This window comes from Erpetoichthys calabaricus, chromosome 3 (assembly GCF_900747795.2).
Source record: "Erpetoichthys calabaricus chromosome 3, fErpCal1.3, whole genome shotgun sequence".
NCBI classification, from domain to species: Eukaryota; Metazoa; Chordata; class Cladistia; order Polypteriformes; family Polypteridae; genus Erpetoichthys; species Erpetoichthys calabaricus.
This window is the reverse complement of record NC_041396.2, coordinates 24,640,476-24,653,637: the sequence shown is the minus strand read 5'-3', so window position 1 is coordinate 24,653,637 and position 13,162 is coordinate 24,640,476. Positions and strand designations below refer to the sequence as shown.

At 43.0% G+C, this 13,162-nt stretch overlaps 2 protein-coding genes across 4 annotated transcripts in view; both read right to left on the bottom strand.

Moving 5' to 3' along the window:
• slc25a55a (solute carrier family 25 member 55a) overlaps positions 1-13,162 on the bottom strand; it is a 640,168-nt gene that overhangs the window by 498,163 nt on the left and 128,843 nt on the right. The window lies entirely within an intron of this gene.
• LOC114647831 (alpha-1,3-mannosyl-glycoprotein 4-beta-N-acetylglucosaminyltransferase C-like) overlaps positions 1-13,162 on the bottom strand; it is a 48,868-nt gene that overhangs the window by 13,026 nt on the left and 22,680 nt on the right. Inside the window, exon 2 of one of the 2 annotated variants that reach the window (XM_028796481.2) lies at positions 11,187-11,338. In XM_028796481.2, coding sequence (XP_028652314.2) covers positions 11,187-11,291 — 105 coding nt within the window. In that variant the 5' untranslated portion in view covers positions 11,292-11,338. The remainder of the gene's footprint in view (positions 1-11,186; positions 11,339-13,162) is intronic. The other variant, XM_028796480.2, reaches the window with a different exon arrangement.

The window sequence follows — 13,162 nt, the reverse complement described above, 5'->3', positions numbered from 1 at the left end:
AATCACCTGTAGCTCGCAAAATGTTTGAACTATTGACCTGAAATTTGGTACACATATACTACGTGACGTCTACTATCCACTTTCAGGGTGATGATTGACCTCCAAGGTTATTCCTCATTTTACTTTATTGTAGAATCAGCTCTCAGCAGTGGCCAACAGGGCGGTTGTGCGGCGCATGCATATGGCCGCCGTTCTCATCCCTACCTCCTTCACCATCACTTCTCCTACCTCTTCATATCTTAAATCATTCTTGAGGCAGATTGAAGACTTAAGTGCCACCTTAAGTGGAAAATTAAAGAAAACGTAATTGCAACACAAACACTGACTTAATCAGTTTTAACGTGAATAGATGCTGACGAAAGAAGAGAAGAAGTGGGCCGCTAGGGCGGAGAAAAGAGGAGCTGCTCAGGAAACAGCAAGCGCATCAACCTCTGAGCAAACGAATGGTAAACGTACAGAGAAAGAGAATGAAAGTCAAGTCAAGTGGATTCACTGCACGTTATTGTACAGTGTGCCGTTACTGGTAAACAAAACAATTGATGGCACAAGCATTCAAGTAAGTATTTAGTAGATGGCAGCCATAACCGTGTTGTGAACAATGCCGTGTGCAGAAGTGTCCTGGAGCGTAAAAATCATCATTTTTCTTGAAAACTACAGAATGCTTATATTAATTATGCTCAAGTGAAACATGATGAAATATAAATGAATTTACAGGACCCCCCAAAGTCAATTTAACTAATTAACATATGGGGGTGATTTACATTGAAAGCATCCTTTCTTGTGGACTAATATTTTATGACCCAAATGCTTTTTTACATTCTTTCTGTATTTTACCAATTACTTGTAACGTTACTGCATCTGTTTTGTTATCCAACTAATCAAGTACATCATGTAATATCTCTCTTCCTGAACAGCTAAACAATTTTGATGCTCATTTTGATTGGGACAATAAAACACTTAGAACCAAAACTGCCCTCCCCCAGATGACCATCCCCTCAGACTTACCACCTCCACTGGTATATACAGGTGTGTGCTTAAGGTCTGCGCTGGGCAACTGTGTGAGATCTTCAGTACAATCAATCTGTCTCTGCCCAGGCTGTCGTCCCTGCATGCCTTAAGTTAAACTATCCTCTCGAGGGAGCCTGAATGACTACCGTCCTGTTGCACTCACCCCCATAATCGCCAAGTGCTTTGAGAGACTGGTTCTGGCCCACCTCAAATCCAATCTACTTCCTACACTAGATCCCTACCTGTTTGCCTATCGTCTCAATAGGTTAACGGAGGATGCCATATCCTCAGTTCTTCACTCTGCCCAGACACACCTGGATAACAACAACTCCTACGTCAGGATATTAGCTCCACATTTAACAGCACCATCCCCTCCAATCTGGTAAATAAACTCAGCAACCTCAGTATCAGCACCTCTCTTTTTAATTGGACGTTGGTATTTCTAACTGACAGCCATCCCGCATCCTCTACCCTGATCCTGAACACAAGCATTCCACAGGGCTGTGTACTCAGCCCACTCCTCTACTATGACTGCATCCCTTTATTTGGCTTCAACTCTGTCATAAAGTTTGTAGTTGACACCACAGTATTAGGACTAATTAGTGACAATGACAAGTCAGCCTACAGAGAGGAGGTTCATCACCTAGTAACATGGTGAGCCAACAATAACCTCGCTCTCAACACCAAGAAGACCAAAGACCTCATTGAGGATTACCAAAAAACTAAAGGCAGCAGACACACTCCCATCCATATAAAATGGAGCTGAGGTGGAGTGTGTTTCCAACTTCAAATACCTGGGCGTTCACATCTCTGAGGACCTTTCTTGGACAATAATCACTTCCAGTCTGGTTAAAAAGGCACAGCAGTGACTTTGCGGAGGCTAAAGAAAGCCTGCCTTTCTCCTCATATTCTGTTGAACATTTACCACTGCACTGCTGAGGGCACATTGACTAACTCCATTACAGTGTGGTATGGCATCACTGATCCATAGCGGACAGAAAAGCCCTGCAACGGGTGGTGAAAACTGCCCAGCTCATCATCGGTATCCTGCTGCTGACTATCAACGACCTGCAGCATACATGGTGTCTGCAACAGGCTGACAGTATCATCAAAGATGGCTCTCACACCCCAATCATGAACTGTTTACCCTCGTTCCATCAGGGAATCGCTATAGGAGCCTTCAGTCCCACACCAGCAGGCTCTGGAACAGTAACACTCATAACACCATCACCATTCTGAACTCTCAACTTTTACCACTTGTGAGAAAGGCGCTATATAGTGCCCGACCCGGCACAGACTGACACAGAGGCACATGTAAAATCCAATCAAGACTTTTATTTTCTTCAGCTGGAGGGTATATCTTCTCCGTGAACTCCCCAGCCACAACACAGTCCCAAAAGCACTGAACCCACAACACACAATCCTTCACCTTGGCACCACCACTCCTCTCAGGCAACATCGTCCTCTTCCTCCCGATTCTGGCACTGAGTGGTGGATACTGGCCCTTTTTATAGCCCACCCGGAAGTGCTCCAGGTACTTGATCACCTGTTGCTAATTGCACTTCTGGGCGGGGCTGTAGAGGTGTCCAGGTTGGCTCCGGGATCCATGCAGCAACCCCTGGCGGCCACCCCAGATCCCCACAGGATTGTGGAGAACTCCATCTCCCATGGAACCCTGCGGGAAACTGAGGCACCATTGTCAGCCAGGGAGGCTGCCACCAAGCGTCCCGGGGGAGGTACTAAGGAGCCCATGGCTGCTCCCCCGGAACATATGCAGCAGAGGTGTCCCAGCCCAGCCGCCTGTCCCACACTCAATAGCTGACCTTTCTAAAAAACAATAATTTCTGATTGACGTCGGTGTATATTTTCACTGGTTTACATATACAGTGAATCCGGAAAGTATTCACGGCGCATCACTTTTTCCACATTTTGTTATGTTACAGCCTTATTCCAAAATGGATTAAATTCATTTTTTTCCTCGGAATTCTACACACAACACCCCATAATGACAACGTGAAAAAAGTTTACTTGAGATTTTTGCAAATTTATTAAAAATAAAAAAATTGAGAAAGCACATGTACATAAGTATTCACAGCCTTTGCCGTGAAGCTCAAAATTGAGCTCAGGTGGATCCTGTTTCCCCTGATCATCCTTGAGATGTTTCTGGAGCTTCATTGGAGTCCACCTGTGGTAAATTCAGTTGATTGGACATGATTTGGAATGGCACACACCTGTCTATTTAAGGCCCCACAGTTAACAGTTCATGTCAGAGCACAAACCAAGCATGAAGTCAAAAGAATTGTCTGTAGACCTCCGAGACAGGATTGTCTCGAGGCACAAATCTGGGGAAGGTTACAGAAAAATTTCTGCTGCTTTGAAGGTCCCAATGAACACAGTGGCCTCCATCATCCGTAAGTGGAAGAAGTTCGAAACCACCAGGACTCTTCCTAGAGCTGGCCGGCCATCTAAACTGAGCGATCGGGGGAGAAGGGCCTTAGTCAGGGAGGTGACCAACAACCCGATGGTCACTCTGTCAGAGCTCCAGAGGTCCTCTGTGGAGAGAGGAGAACCTTCCAGAAGGACAACTATCTCTGCAGCAATCCACCGATCAGGCCTGTATGGTAGAGTGGCCAGACGGAAGCCACTCCTTAGTGAAAGGCACATGGTAGCCCGCCTGGAGTTTGCCAAAAGGCACCTGAAGGACTCTCAGACCATGAGAAAGAAAATTCTCTGGTCTGATGAGACCAAGATTGAACTCTTTGGTGTGATTGCCAGGCATCACGTTTGGAGGAAACCACGCACCGCTCATCACCAGGCCAATACCATCCCTACAGTGAAGCATGATGGTGGCAGCATCATGCTGTGGGGATGTTTTTCAGCGGCAAGGACTGGGAGACTAGTCAGGATAAAGGGGAAAATGACTGCAGCAATGTACAGAGACATCCAGGATGAAAACCTGCTCCAGAGCGCTCTTGACCTCAGACTGGGGCGACGCTTCATCTTTCAGCAGGACAATGACCCTAAGCACACAGCCAAGATATCAAAGGAGTGGCTTCAGGACAACTCTGTGAATGTCCTTGAGTGGCCCAGCCAGAGCCCAGACTTGAATCCGATTGAACATCTCTGGAGAGATCTTAAAATGGCTGTGCGCTGACGCTTCCCATCCAACCTGATGGAGCTTGAGAGGTGCTGCAAAGAGGAATGGGTGAAACTGGCCAAGGATAGGTGTGCCAAGCTTGTGGCATCATATTCAAAAAGACTTGAGGCTGGAATTGCTGCCAAAGGTGCATCGACAAAGTATTGAGCAAAGGCTGTGAATACTTATGGTCATGGGATTGCTCAGTTTTTTTTATTTTTAATAAATTTGCAAAAATCTCAAGTAAACTTTTTTCACGTTGTCATTATGGGGTGTTGTGTGTAGAATTCTGAGGGAAATGAATTTAATCCATTTTGGAATAAGGCTGTAACATAACAAAATGTGCAAAAAGTGATGCGCTGTGAATGCTTTCTGGATGCACTGTAGATTCTCGTTGGTATGCTGCCTTATTTGCACCCACTGTCTATTGCACCTTACTCTACTATTTGCACTTTCTGGTTAGATGCTAAACTGCATTTTGTTGTACCTGTACAATGGCAATACAGTTGAATCTAGTCTAATGTAATTCATTTTTCCCTCACAAGCCTAATCAAAACACCGTGATGTCCCTACATTGATAAATTAAAGACCAGAAGTCCACATGGCCGTCATCATCAAATTCTTCCATGAGAACCCTGAATACAATGAGGACTGACTCAGGTCATTAATGTTAGGTAGAATGCCCAGTGGAGGCTGGCTGGGTGGTCTCGTGGCCTTGAAACCTCTGCAGATTTATTTTTTTTCTGTCCTCCCTAGCCATCAGTCCTTACTTTTATTTTATGTTAATTAGTGTTCCCTAATTTTAACTATTTTGTCTTTTTTCTCTTTCTTCATCATGTAAAACACTTTGAGCTACATTGTTTGTATGAAAATGTGCTATATAAATAAATGATGTTGTTGTTGCTGCAGAAAAGCATCCCCACAGCATGGTGCTGCCACCACCACACAGCATGGTGGAGATGGTGCGTTTTTGATAATGTGCAGTATTCGGCTTACACCAAGCATGGCATTTATTCTGCAGACTGAAAATCTTATTTTACTCTCATCAGACCACAGCTGACTTCGGAGTCTCCCATGTGTATCTGGGCAGATTCTGGCCAAGATGCCCTTTGTGGAGAACCATCCGGTTAACAGCGGTTATCTCCAGTCTTGGCTGCTGTAGCCTACAGAGTTCTCCCTCACAGAGTCTTCTTCTTTCACTGTCACTCAGTTTTTGCTGCTCTAAACAGATTCACAATTCTGCCACACTCTTTCCATCTGTTCATGAATGATTTCATTTGACTACAAAAGATATTCAGCAACTTGATCATTTTCTTGTCACTATTCAATCACTTTTCCTTGGAGTTTCCTGGAATATTATTTTTGTCATCATTGTGTGGGTTACACCACCACACTAATGCCACCCAAATTGGACCTTACAGATGCAGTAGAATTTACGTGACAGTCAACTTAAACCCCAGACAGATGGTCTCCATTGAACTAATTCTGTGACTTCTAAAATCAATTGGCTACACCAGTAATGTTTTTGGGGTCTTATTTTAAAAGGGGGTGAATGATTACACCATCACTTCATTTGTGTTCTATATTTTTATTTAATTTAGGACAGCTTGCAAAGATCTGTTATCACTTTACTGTGATTAGCCAAATTAAATCCACTGTGATTCAATTTTGTATAACATGTGACCAGTTTTCTGCAGCACCCCAAAGATGACTACACTACACTAATCCTTAGTAACAAATAACACTTACAATAAAGGTTGTTATCAATATTCTCTTCACCTCTCTCTTTCTCTTGTTCCTCCTCTCCTCCCAGGCGAGTGCTGCCCTTCTCCTCTCCCAGCTCCAACTCACCTGGAAGTGGCGAAATGACTTCTTTAACCTTGGACCGGTACCAGCACATGGCCCAATGGAAGTACTTCTGGGTCAATCGGAAGTCCCAAAAACCAAGAAGCAGAGCTCCTAGCAGCGCCTCCTGGTGGCACCCAGGGACCTCAACAGGGCTGCTCTACGGCACTACAATTCCTAGCATGCCCTGTGGGTGTCTCCTACAGTATCTGACTCCAGGGCAGACTGCCACCTCGCAGTTTGGGGCCGTATGTGGCTTGAATACATTGTCTCCCCCTGTTCCTTAACTATAGTGACCTCCCGTAATGGGTAATGAATCATGAGCTGTCCCAGTTGGCACACCAGCCCATGCCTGTCGTCCGTTACAAACAGTAAAACGTGAAAACTTCCGGGGTTTAACAACTTTTATAGGCGCTGTACATCATAGTCCTTGATAGCATCCATTTAACGTTTACTTCCTCAGCCCTACCTTTGTTAAGTGTGATCTTCATGTTGCTACTGTCCCCAGCATGTCCTGGCTTGCAGGGCAACTAATCACAGTCTTCACTGTTTGGCTTCAAATGTAAACTGAGCCTTTCACTTTAACAATGAGAACCAGAATAGTACCGTGTCTCAGATCAGAAAGATAAAGCCAGTAAAATCAATTTGAGAATCTTGAGTCAAACTCTCTGATTAACAGATCCCTGACCTAACAGGAAATTCCAGAAATTTTAATACAAAAACTTATGAAGTAAGAAGAGATAAATCGCTGAAAAAGTCACTGTAACCACAAAGTACTTAAAAGACTTTTAATCCTGCTGTACACAAACAGCACGTGGGTGGTGTAGCGGCACAGTGGTTAGTGTTGTATCCTCAAATCCTGGATAGTGCATGGACTGTGAGGAGTCTGTATGTGTCAGATTAGGCTTTACTCAGTTAATCATTTTTGTCCCACGTCCTTAAAGACTTAAAGAAGTAGCAGGTGTATTCACTCATTCACTTTCAAAGCCGCTTAATATAATTTAATCTCACAAGAGCTGAAAACAATCTTGGCAGCTTCCTAAAAGTCTAAGGTGTTGGCTGGGACATGACCTTTAATCTGAATGTTAATATTAGCACGTCAGCGTTTGAGGTCATGCAGCGTTCATTAGGAGGGCACTTACAAGAACAAAGAGGCAACACCAAGAGGGGGAACTTATTGGGGGGCTCAAGAATTATGCCCTCTGCTTTTGTGACAGCCTGTGTCTAGCTGCTTCTGTGATGTCTGGAATCATTAAAACTGACTTTGTTATTTGAGTTTTGATCTTGTGTCTAACTTTTTGCTTTAGCCTTGTGTCTTTCTGGATACCTGTGCTTGCTTCTATTTAACGCCAACTGTCTTTCAATACTTTATGTTACTGCCAGGTAGCTAGCTTATGTTTATTTTCCTCTTTTTTGCCTTCTTAGTTTAATTTTAAAAAGTACAGGGTTAGACAAAATTATGTTAAATATTAATTCACTAATTGTACCGCTATGTATATATTTACAGTTAGGTCCATAAATATTTGGGCAGAGACAACTTTTTTCTCATTTTGGTTCTGTACATCACCACAATGAATTTTAAATGAAACAACTCAGATGCAGTTGAAGTGCAGACTTTCAGCTTTAATTCAGTGGGATGAACAAAACGATTGCATAAAAATGTGAGGCAACTAAAGCATTTTTTGAACACAATCCCTTCATTTCAGGGGCTCAAAAGTAATTGGACAATTGACTCAAAGGCTATTTCATGGGCAGGTGTGGTCAAGTCCGTCGTTATGTCATTATCAATGAAGCAGATAAAAGGCCTGGAGTTGATTTGAGGTGTGCTGCTTGCATGTGGAAGATTTTGCTGTGAACAGACAACATGCGGTCAAAGGAGCTCTCCATGCAGGTGAAAGAAGCCATCCTTAAGCTGCAAAAACAGAAAAAACCCATCTGAGAAATTGCTCCAATATTACGAGTGGCAAAATCTACAGTTTGGTACATCCTGAGAAAGAAAGCAAGCACTGGTGAACTCAGCAACGCAAAAAGACCTGGATGTTCACGGAAGACAACAGTGGTGGATGATCGCAGAATCATTTCCATGGTAAAGAGAAACCCCTTCACAACAGCCAACCAAGTGAACAACACCCTCCAGGGGGTAGGCGTCTCGATATCCAAGTCTACCATAAAGAGAAGACTGCATGAAAGTAAATACAGAGGGTGCACTGCAAGGTGCAAGCCACTCATAAGCCTCAAGAATAGAAAGGCTAGATTGGACTTTGCTAAAGAACATCTAAAAAAGCCAGCAGAGTTCTAGAAAAACATTCTTTGGACAGATGAAACCAAGATCAACCTCTACAAGAATGATGACAAGAAAAAAGTATGGAGAGGGCATGGAACAGCTCATTATCCAAAGCATAGCACATCATCTGTAAAACACGGTGGAGGCAGTGTGATGGCTTGGGCGTGCATGGCTGCCAGTGGCACTGGGACACTAGTGTTTATTGATGATGTGACACAGGACAGAAGCAGCCAAATGAATTCTGAGGTGTTCAGAGACATACTGTCTGCTCAAATCCAGCTAAATGCAGTCAAATTGATTGGGCGGCGTTTCATGATACAGATGGACAATGACCCAAAACATACAGCCAAAGCAACCCAGGAGTTTATTAATGCAAAGAAGTGGAAAATTCTTGAATGGCCAAGTCAGTCACCTGATCTTAACCCAATTGAGCAGGCATTTCACTTGTTGAAGACTAAACTTCAGACAGAAAGGCCCACAAACAAACAGCAACTGAAAGTCGCTGCAGTAAAGGCCTGGCACAGCATTAAAAAGGAGGAAACCCAGCATCTGGTGATGTCCATGAGTTCAAGACTTCAGGCTGTCATTGCCAGCAAAGGGTTTTCAACCAAGTATTAGAAATGAACATTTTATTTCCAGTTATTTAATTTGTCCAATTACTTTTGAGCCCTTGAAATGAAGGGATTGTGTTCAAAAAATGCTTTAGTTGCCTCACATTTTTATGCAATCGTTTTGTTCACCCCACTGAATTAAAGCTGAAAGTCTGCACTTCAACTGCATCTGAGTTGTTTCATTTAAAATTCACTGTGGTAATGTACAGAACCAAAATTAGAAAAAAGTTGTCTCTGTCCAAATATTTATGGACCTAACTGTATGTACAATTTTTGTGGGCAATTTCTGTGCCACATATAGTACATGTGTTGAACATGATGGCGAACAGGTTGAGACATTCCTGTAAATCATCTTGCACATATGAAGTAGGTTTTGAGAATAAACTGTTTCCGTCATTCAAATGTTAAAATAATTTTGACACCCTGTATTTTGCATATGCATATTACAAGTAAGGGCGGCACGGTGGCGCAGTGGGTAGCGCTGCTGCCTCGCAGTTGGGAGACCTGGGGACCCGGGTTCGCTTCCCGGGTCCTCCCTGCGTGGAGTTTGCATGTTCTCCCCGTGTCTGCGTGGGTTTCCTCCGGGCGCTCCGGTTTCCTCCCACAGTCCAAAGACATGCAGGTTAGGTGGATTGGCGATTCTAAATTGGCCCTAGTGTGTGCTTGGTGTGTGGGTGTGTTTGTGTGTGTCCTGCGGTGGGTTGGCACCCTGCCCAGGGTTGGTTCCTGCCTTGTGCCCTGTGTTGGCTGGGATTGGCTCCAGCAGACCCCCGTGACCCTGTAGTTAGGATTCAGCGGGTTGGAAAATGGATGGATGGATGGATATTACAAGTATGTATTTTTGATAATATTGTTTATTATTTAGTATTTATCTTATTTATCTATATTGTGCTTCTATGTTCTCTTTTTTTTTCTCTTGTGTTTTGTGGGTGGAACCCCAAGAGGCGGGGCCACCCTGATGTCACTACTGAAGCACCGCCCTTTGCCATTATATTCTGAAGCAGGGCACAATTTCTACAGTGACATTTGGAGTGCGCTTTGTTTCTTATAGATATTGATTTTTCTGGCTTTTTGAATTTTTACTTCCATTCTTGGATTTTGCTCTTGTTTTATGAATTTGGATTTATTTGCCTCATTAGACAGGAGTCCCCGTGAACTATGATGTTTGGTGATGACACTGTGATCTGTAGCGATAGTAGGGAGAAGGTTGAGGAGACCCTGGAGAGATGGAGATCTGCTCTAGAGAGGAGAGGAATGAAGGTCAGTAGGAACAAGACGGAATACATGTGTGTGAATGAGAGGGAGGTCAGTGGAATGGTGAGGATGCAGGGAGTAGACTTGGCAAAGGTAGATGAGTTTAAATATTTGGGATCAACAGTATAGAGTAATGGGGAGTGTGGAAGAGAAGTGAAAAAGAGACTGCAGGCAGAGTGGAATGGGTAGAGAAGAGTGTCAGCAGTGATTTGTGACAGACGGGTATCAGCAAGAGTGAAAGGGAAGGTCTACAGGACAGTAGTGAGACCAGCTATGTTATATGGGTTAGAGATGGTGACACTGACAAGAAAGCAAGAGACAGAGCTGTAGGTAGCAGAGTTAAAGATGCTAAGATTTGCATTGGGTGTGACGAGGATGGACAGGATCAGAAATGTGGACATTAGAGGGTCAGTTCAAGTTGGACGGTTGAGAGACAAAGTCAGAGAGGGGAGATTGTGTTGGTTTGAACATGTGCAGAGGAGAGATGCTGGTTATATTGGGAGAAGGATGCTAAGGATAGAGCTGCCAGGGAAGAGGAAAAGAGGAAGGCCTAAGAGAAGGTTTATGGATGTGGTGAGAGAGGACATGCAGGTGATGGGTGTAACAGAACAAGATGACGAGGACAGAAAAATATGGAAGAAGATGATCCGCTGTGGCGAACCCTAACGGGAGCAGCCAAAAGAAGAAGAAGATTAGGCAAGTCCTTTTGCCTTTTTTGTTCATATTTTGTTAATGTAACAAAATTCCTTTATAAAAATTAATTGTGGACTTGTTTCATTTTTTTTTTTTTTTTACAGTTTTATATTCCTTTGAGAGGCATTTTGATATATTTTAGGACATCACTTTTGGTGACTCTGCATTGGCCTAAAACAATGAAACAGCAGGTAGGTCAGCAAGAGTGTTCTATGATGACTGGTGTCCAGTCAAATAGTCTTGCATAGCTGGGATAAGCGCCAGTCTCCCATAACCCTGTAACTGGAATAAGCAGATTAAGAAAATCAATGAGTGCCAAGACAGGGAACTAGTAATACAAGTGTGGAATACTTACAGTGGATACATCGTCCTCATTCTTTGAGCTTAGTACAACAAAAAGGATGAAGAGCAAGGAAGTGAAGCCTATTATCAGAATGGATTTCTTGAAGTAGATTCTCATTTCAGCAAAACTTCAAAGAAAAAAAAAAAAGCAATGGGTTCACATCCCTAGAAAAGGCATAAACATTAAAAATAAGCAAAGCCTGACATGGTGAGGTCTGGAAAGTTAAATAAATAAATAAAAGTGGAAACAAAACATCACACCAATTTCAAAGCAAAGTGAACAATGACAAGTGGCACTTTCAGCGATTGCGAAATGGTGCCTTATTCCAAGACTTCAAGTAATATTGGACAATGGTGGCACAACAAAAACAACAACATTTATTTCTATAGCACGTTTTTATAAAAATGATGTAGGTCAAAGTGCTTCACAAGATGAAGAAAGAAAAATATAAAAATAACATTAGGCAATACTAAGTAACAGAGAATAAAGTAAGGTCCGGTGGCCAGGAGAACAGAAAAAACAAAATCTTCAGTCATTAGCACTCCTGCCACGCTGCTCCAAAACACTGTCTTCCAGTCGAAGTCTAGTGGTGTCTGCATGGAGTTTGTATGCTCTCTTCAAGTCTGTGAAAGTTTTAATCTATATAATCCTATTTTTCAGGCACACAATGATGTATGCAGTGAAGAAAACTACAAAATTAAACTGAATATTCACGCTAGATTAGTGCCTCTAAACTGGGCCAATATGACCCCGTGCGGCTGTGTCCTAGGTGGGCTACTAATTTAAACTGAATGCTACCTTTCAGCTCCTTGGGTATGTTTCAGCTCCCTGAAAATTTGAATTAGAGTAGTCGGATGGATACAATAACTACTCCAAAAATAACCAAGCTTTACAAAAATTAAATTCCATGTGAAAAATGACAGTGATCCAAACAGAAGTCTGAGATAATATTTACATGCAAGCAGTATGCAGAGGCAAAAGTTATAGGAGTTGGAGACGGTGGCACTGACCAGAAAGCAGGAGACAGAGCTGGAGGTGGCAGAGTTAAAGATGCTAAGATTTGCATTGGGTGTGACGAGGATGGAAAGGATTAGAAATGAGGACATTTGAGGGTCAGCTCAGGTGGGACAGTTTGGAGACAAAGTCAGAGAGGTGAGAATGCGTTGGTCTGGACATGTGCAGAGGAGAGATGCTGGGTATATTGGGATGTTAAGGATAGAGCTGCCAGGTAAGAGGAGAAGAGGAAGGCCTACAAGAAGGTTTATGGATGTGGTGAGAGAGGACATGCAGGTGATGGGTGTAACAGAACAAGATGCAGAGGACAGAAAGAGATGGAAGAAGATGATCCACTGTGGCAACCCCTAACAGGAGCAGCCGAAAGAAGAAGAAGTATGCAGAGGCAAATGATGTCCTACTTGACTGGTGTCAGGGTCAGAGGTCTAGGTAATTAACCTGGGATTAAAATAAGACTGCGTGGTTTCTGTTTACAAAGGCTTTTACCTAAAAGGGGTTTCTTTCAATTAACTTGATAGCGGGGAAGAGCAATTGCCTTACAGATCCATGATCCTAGCTTTAAACCCCATGCCTGGTTGCTGCCTCTGTGAAGTTTGGATGCCTTCTTGTCTCTGAATGGATTTTCCTCCCACTTTCTCAAAGACATGAAAGTTAGGTCAACTGGAAATTCCAACTGGCCATTTTTGAGTGTGTGTTTATGTGAGTGAACAGTCACTGGTATGGTCTGACACCCTGTTATGGGTTGTTTCCGGTTTGGTGTCCAGTGCTGGCAGGATAGGTTAAGACTGCCCACCCTGAATTGAATTAAACAGCTGTGGAATGTTATTTATTCTTTTTCTTTCACTAAATAAAATGAAGATGTTTAGATTAAGGATAATCTCTCATTAACGTTAAACTATTCAGATCCTTTCACTTTCTACACACTTTATTGTGTTGTAGATTTAATTTGAAATGGAAAAACTTTTTTATGACAC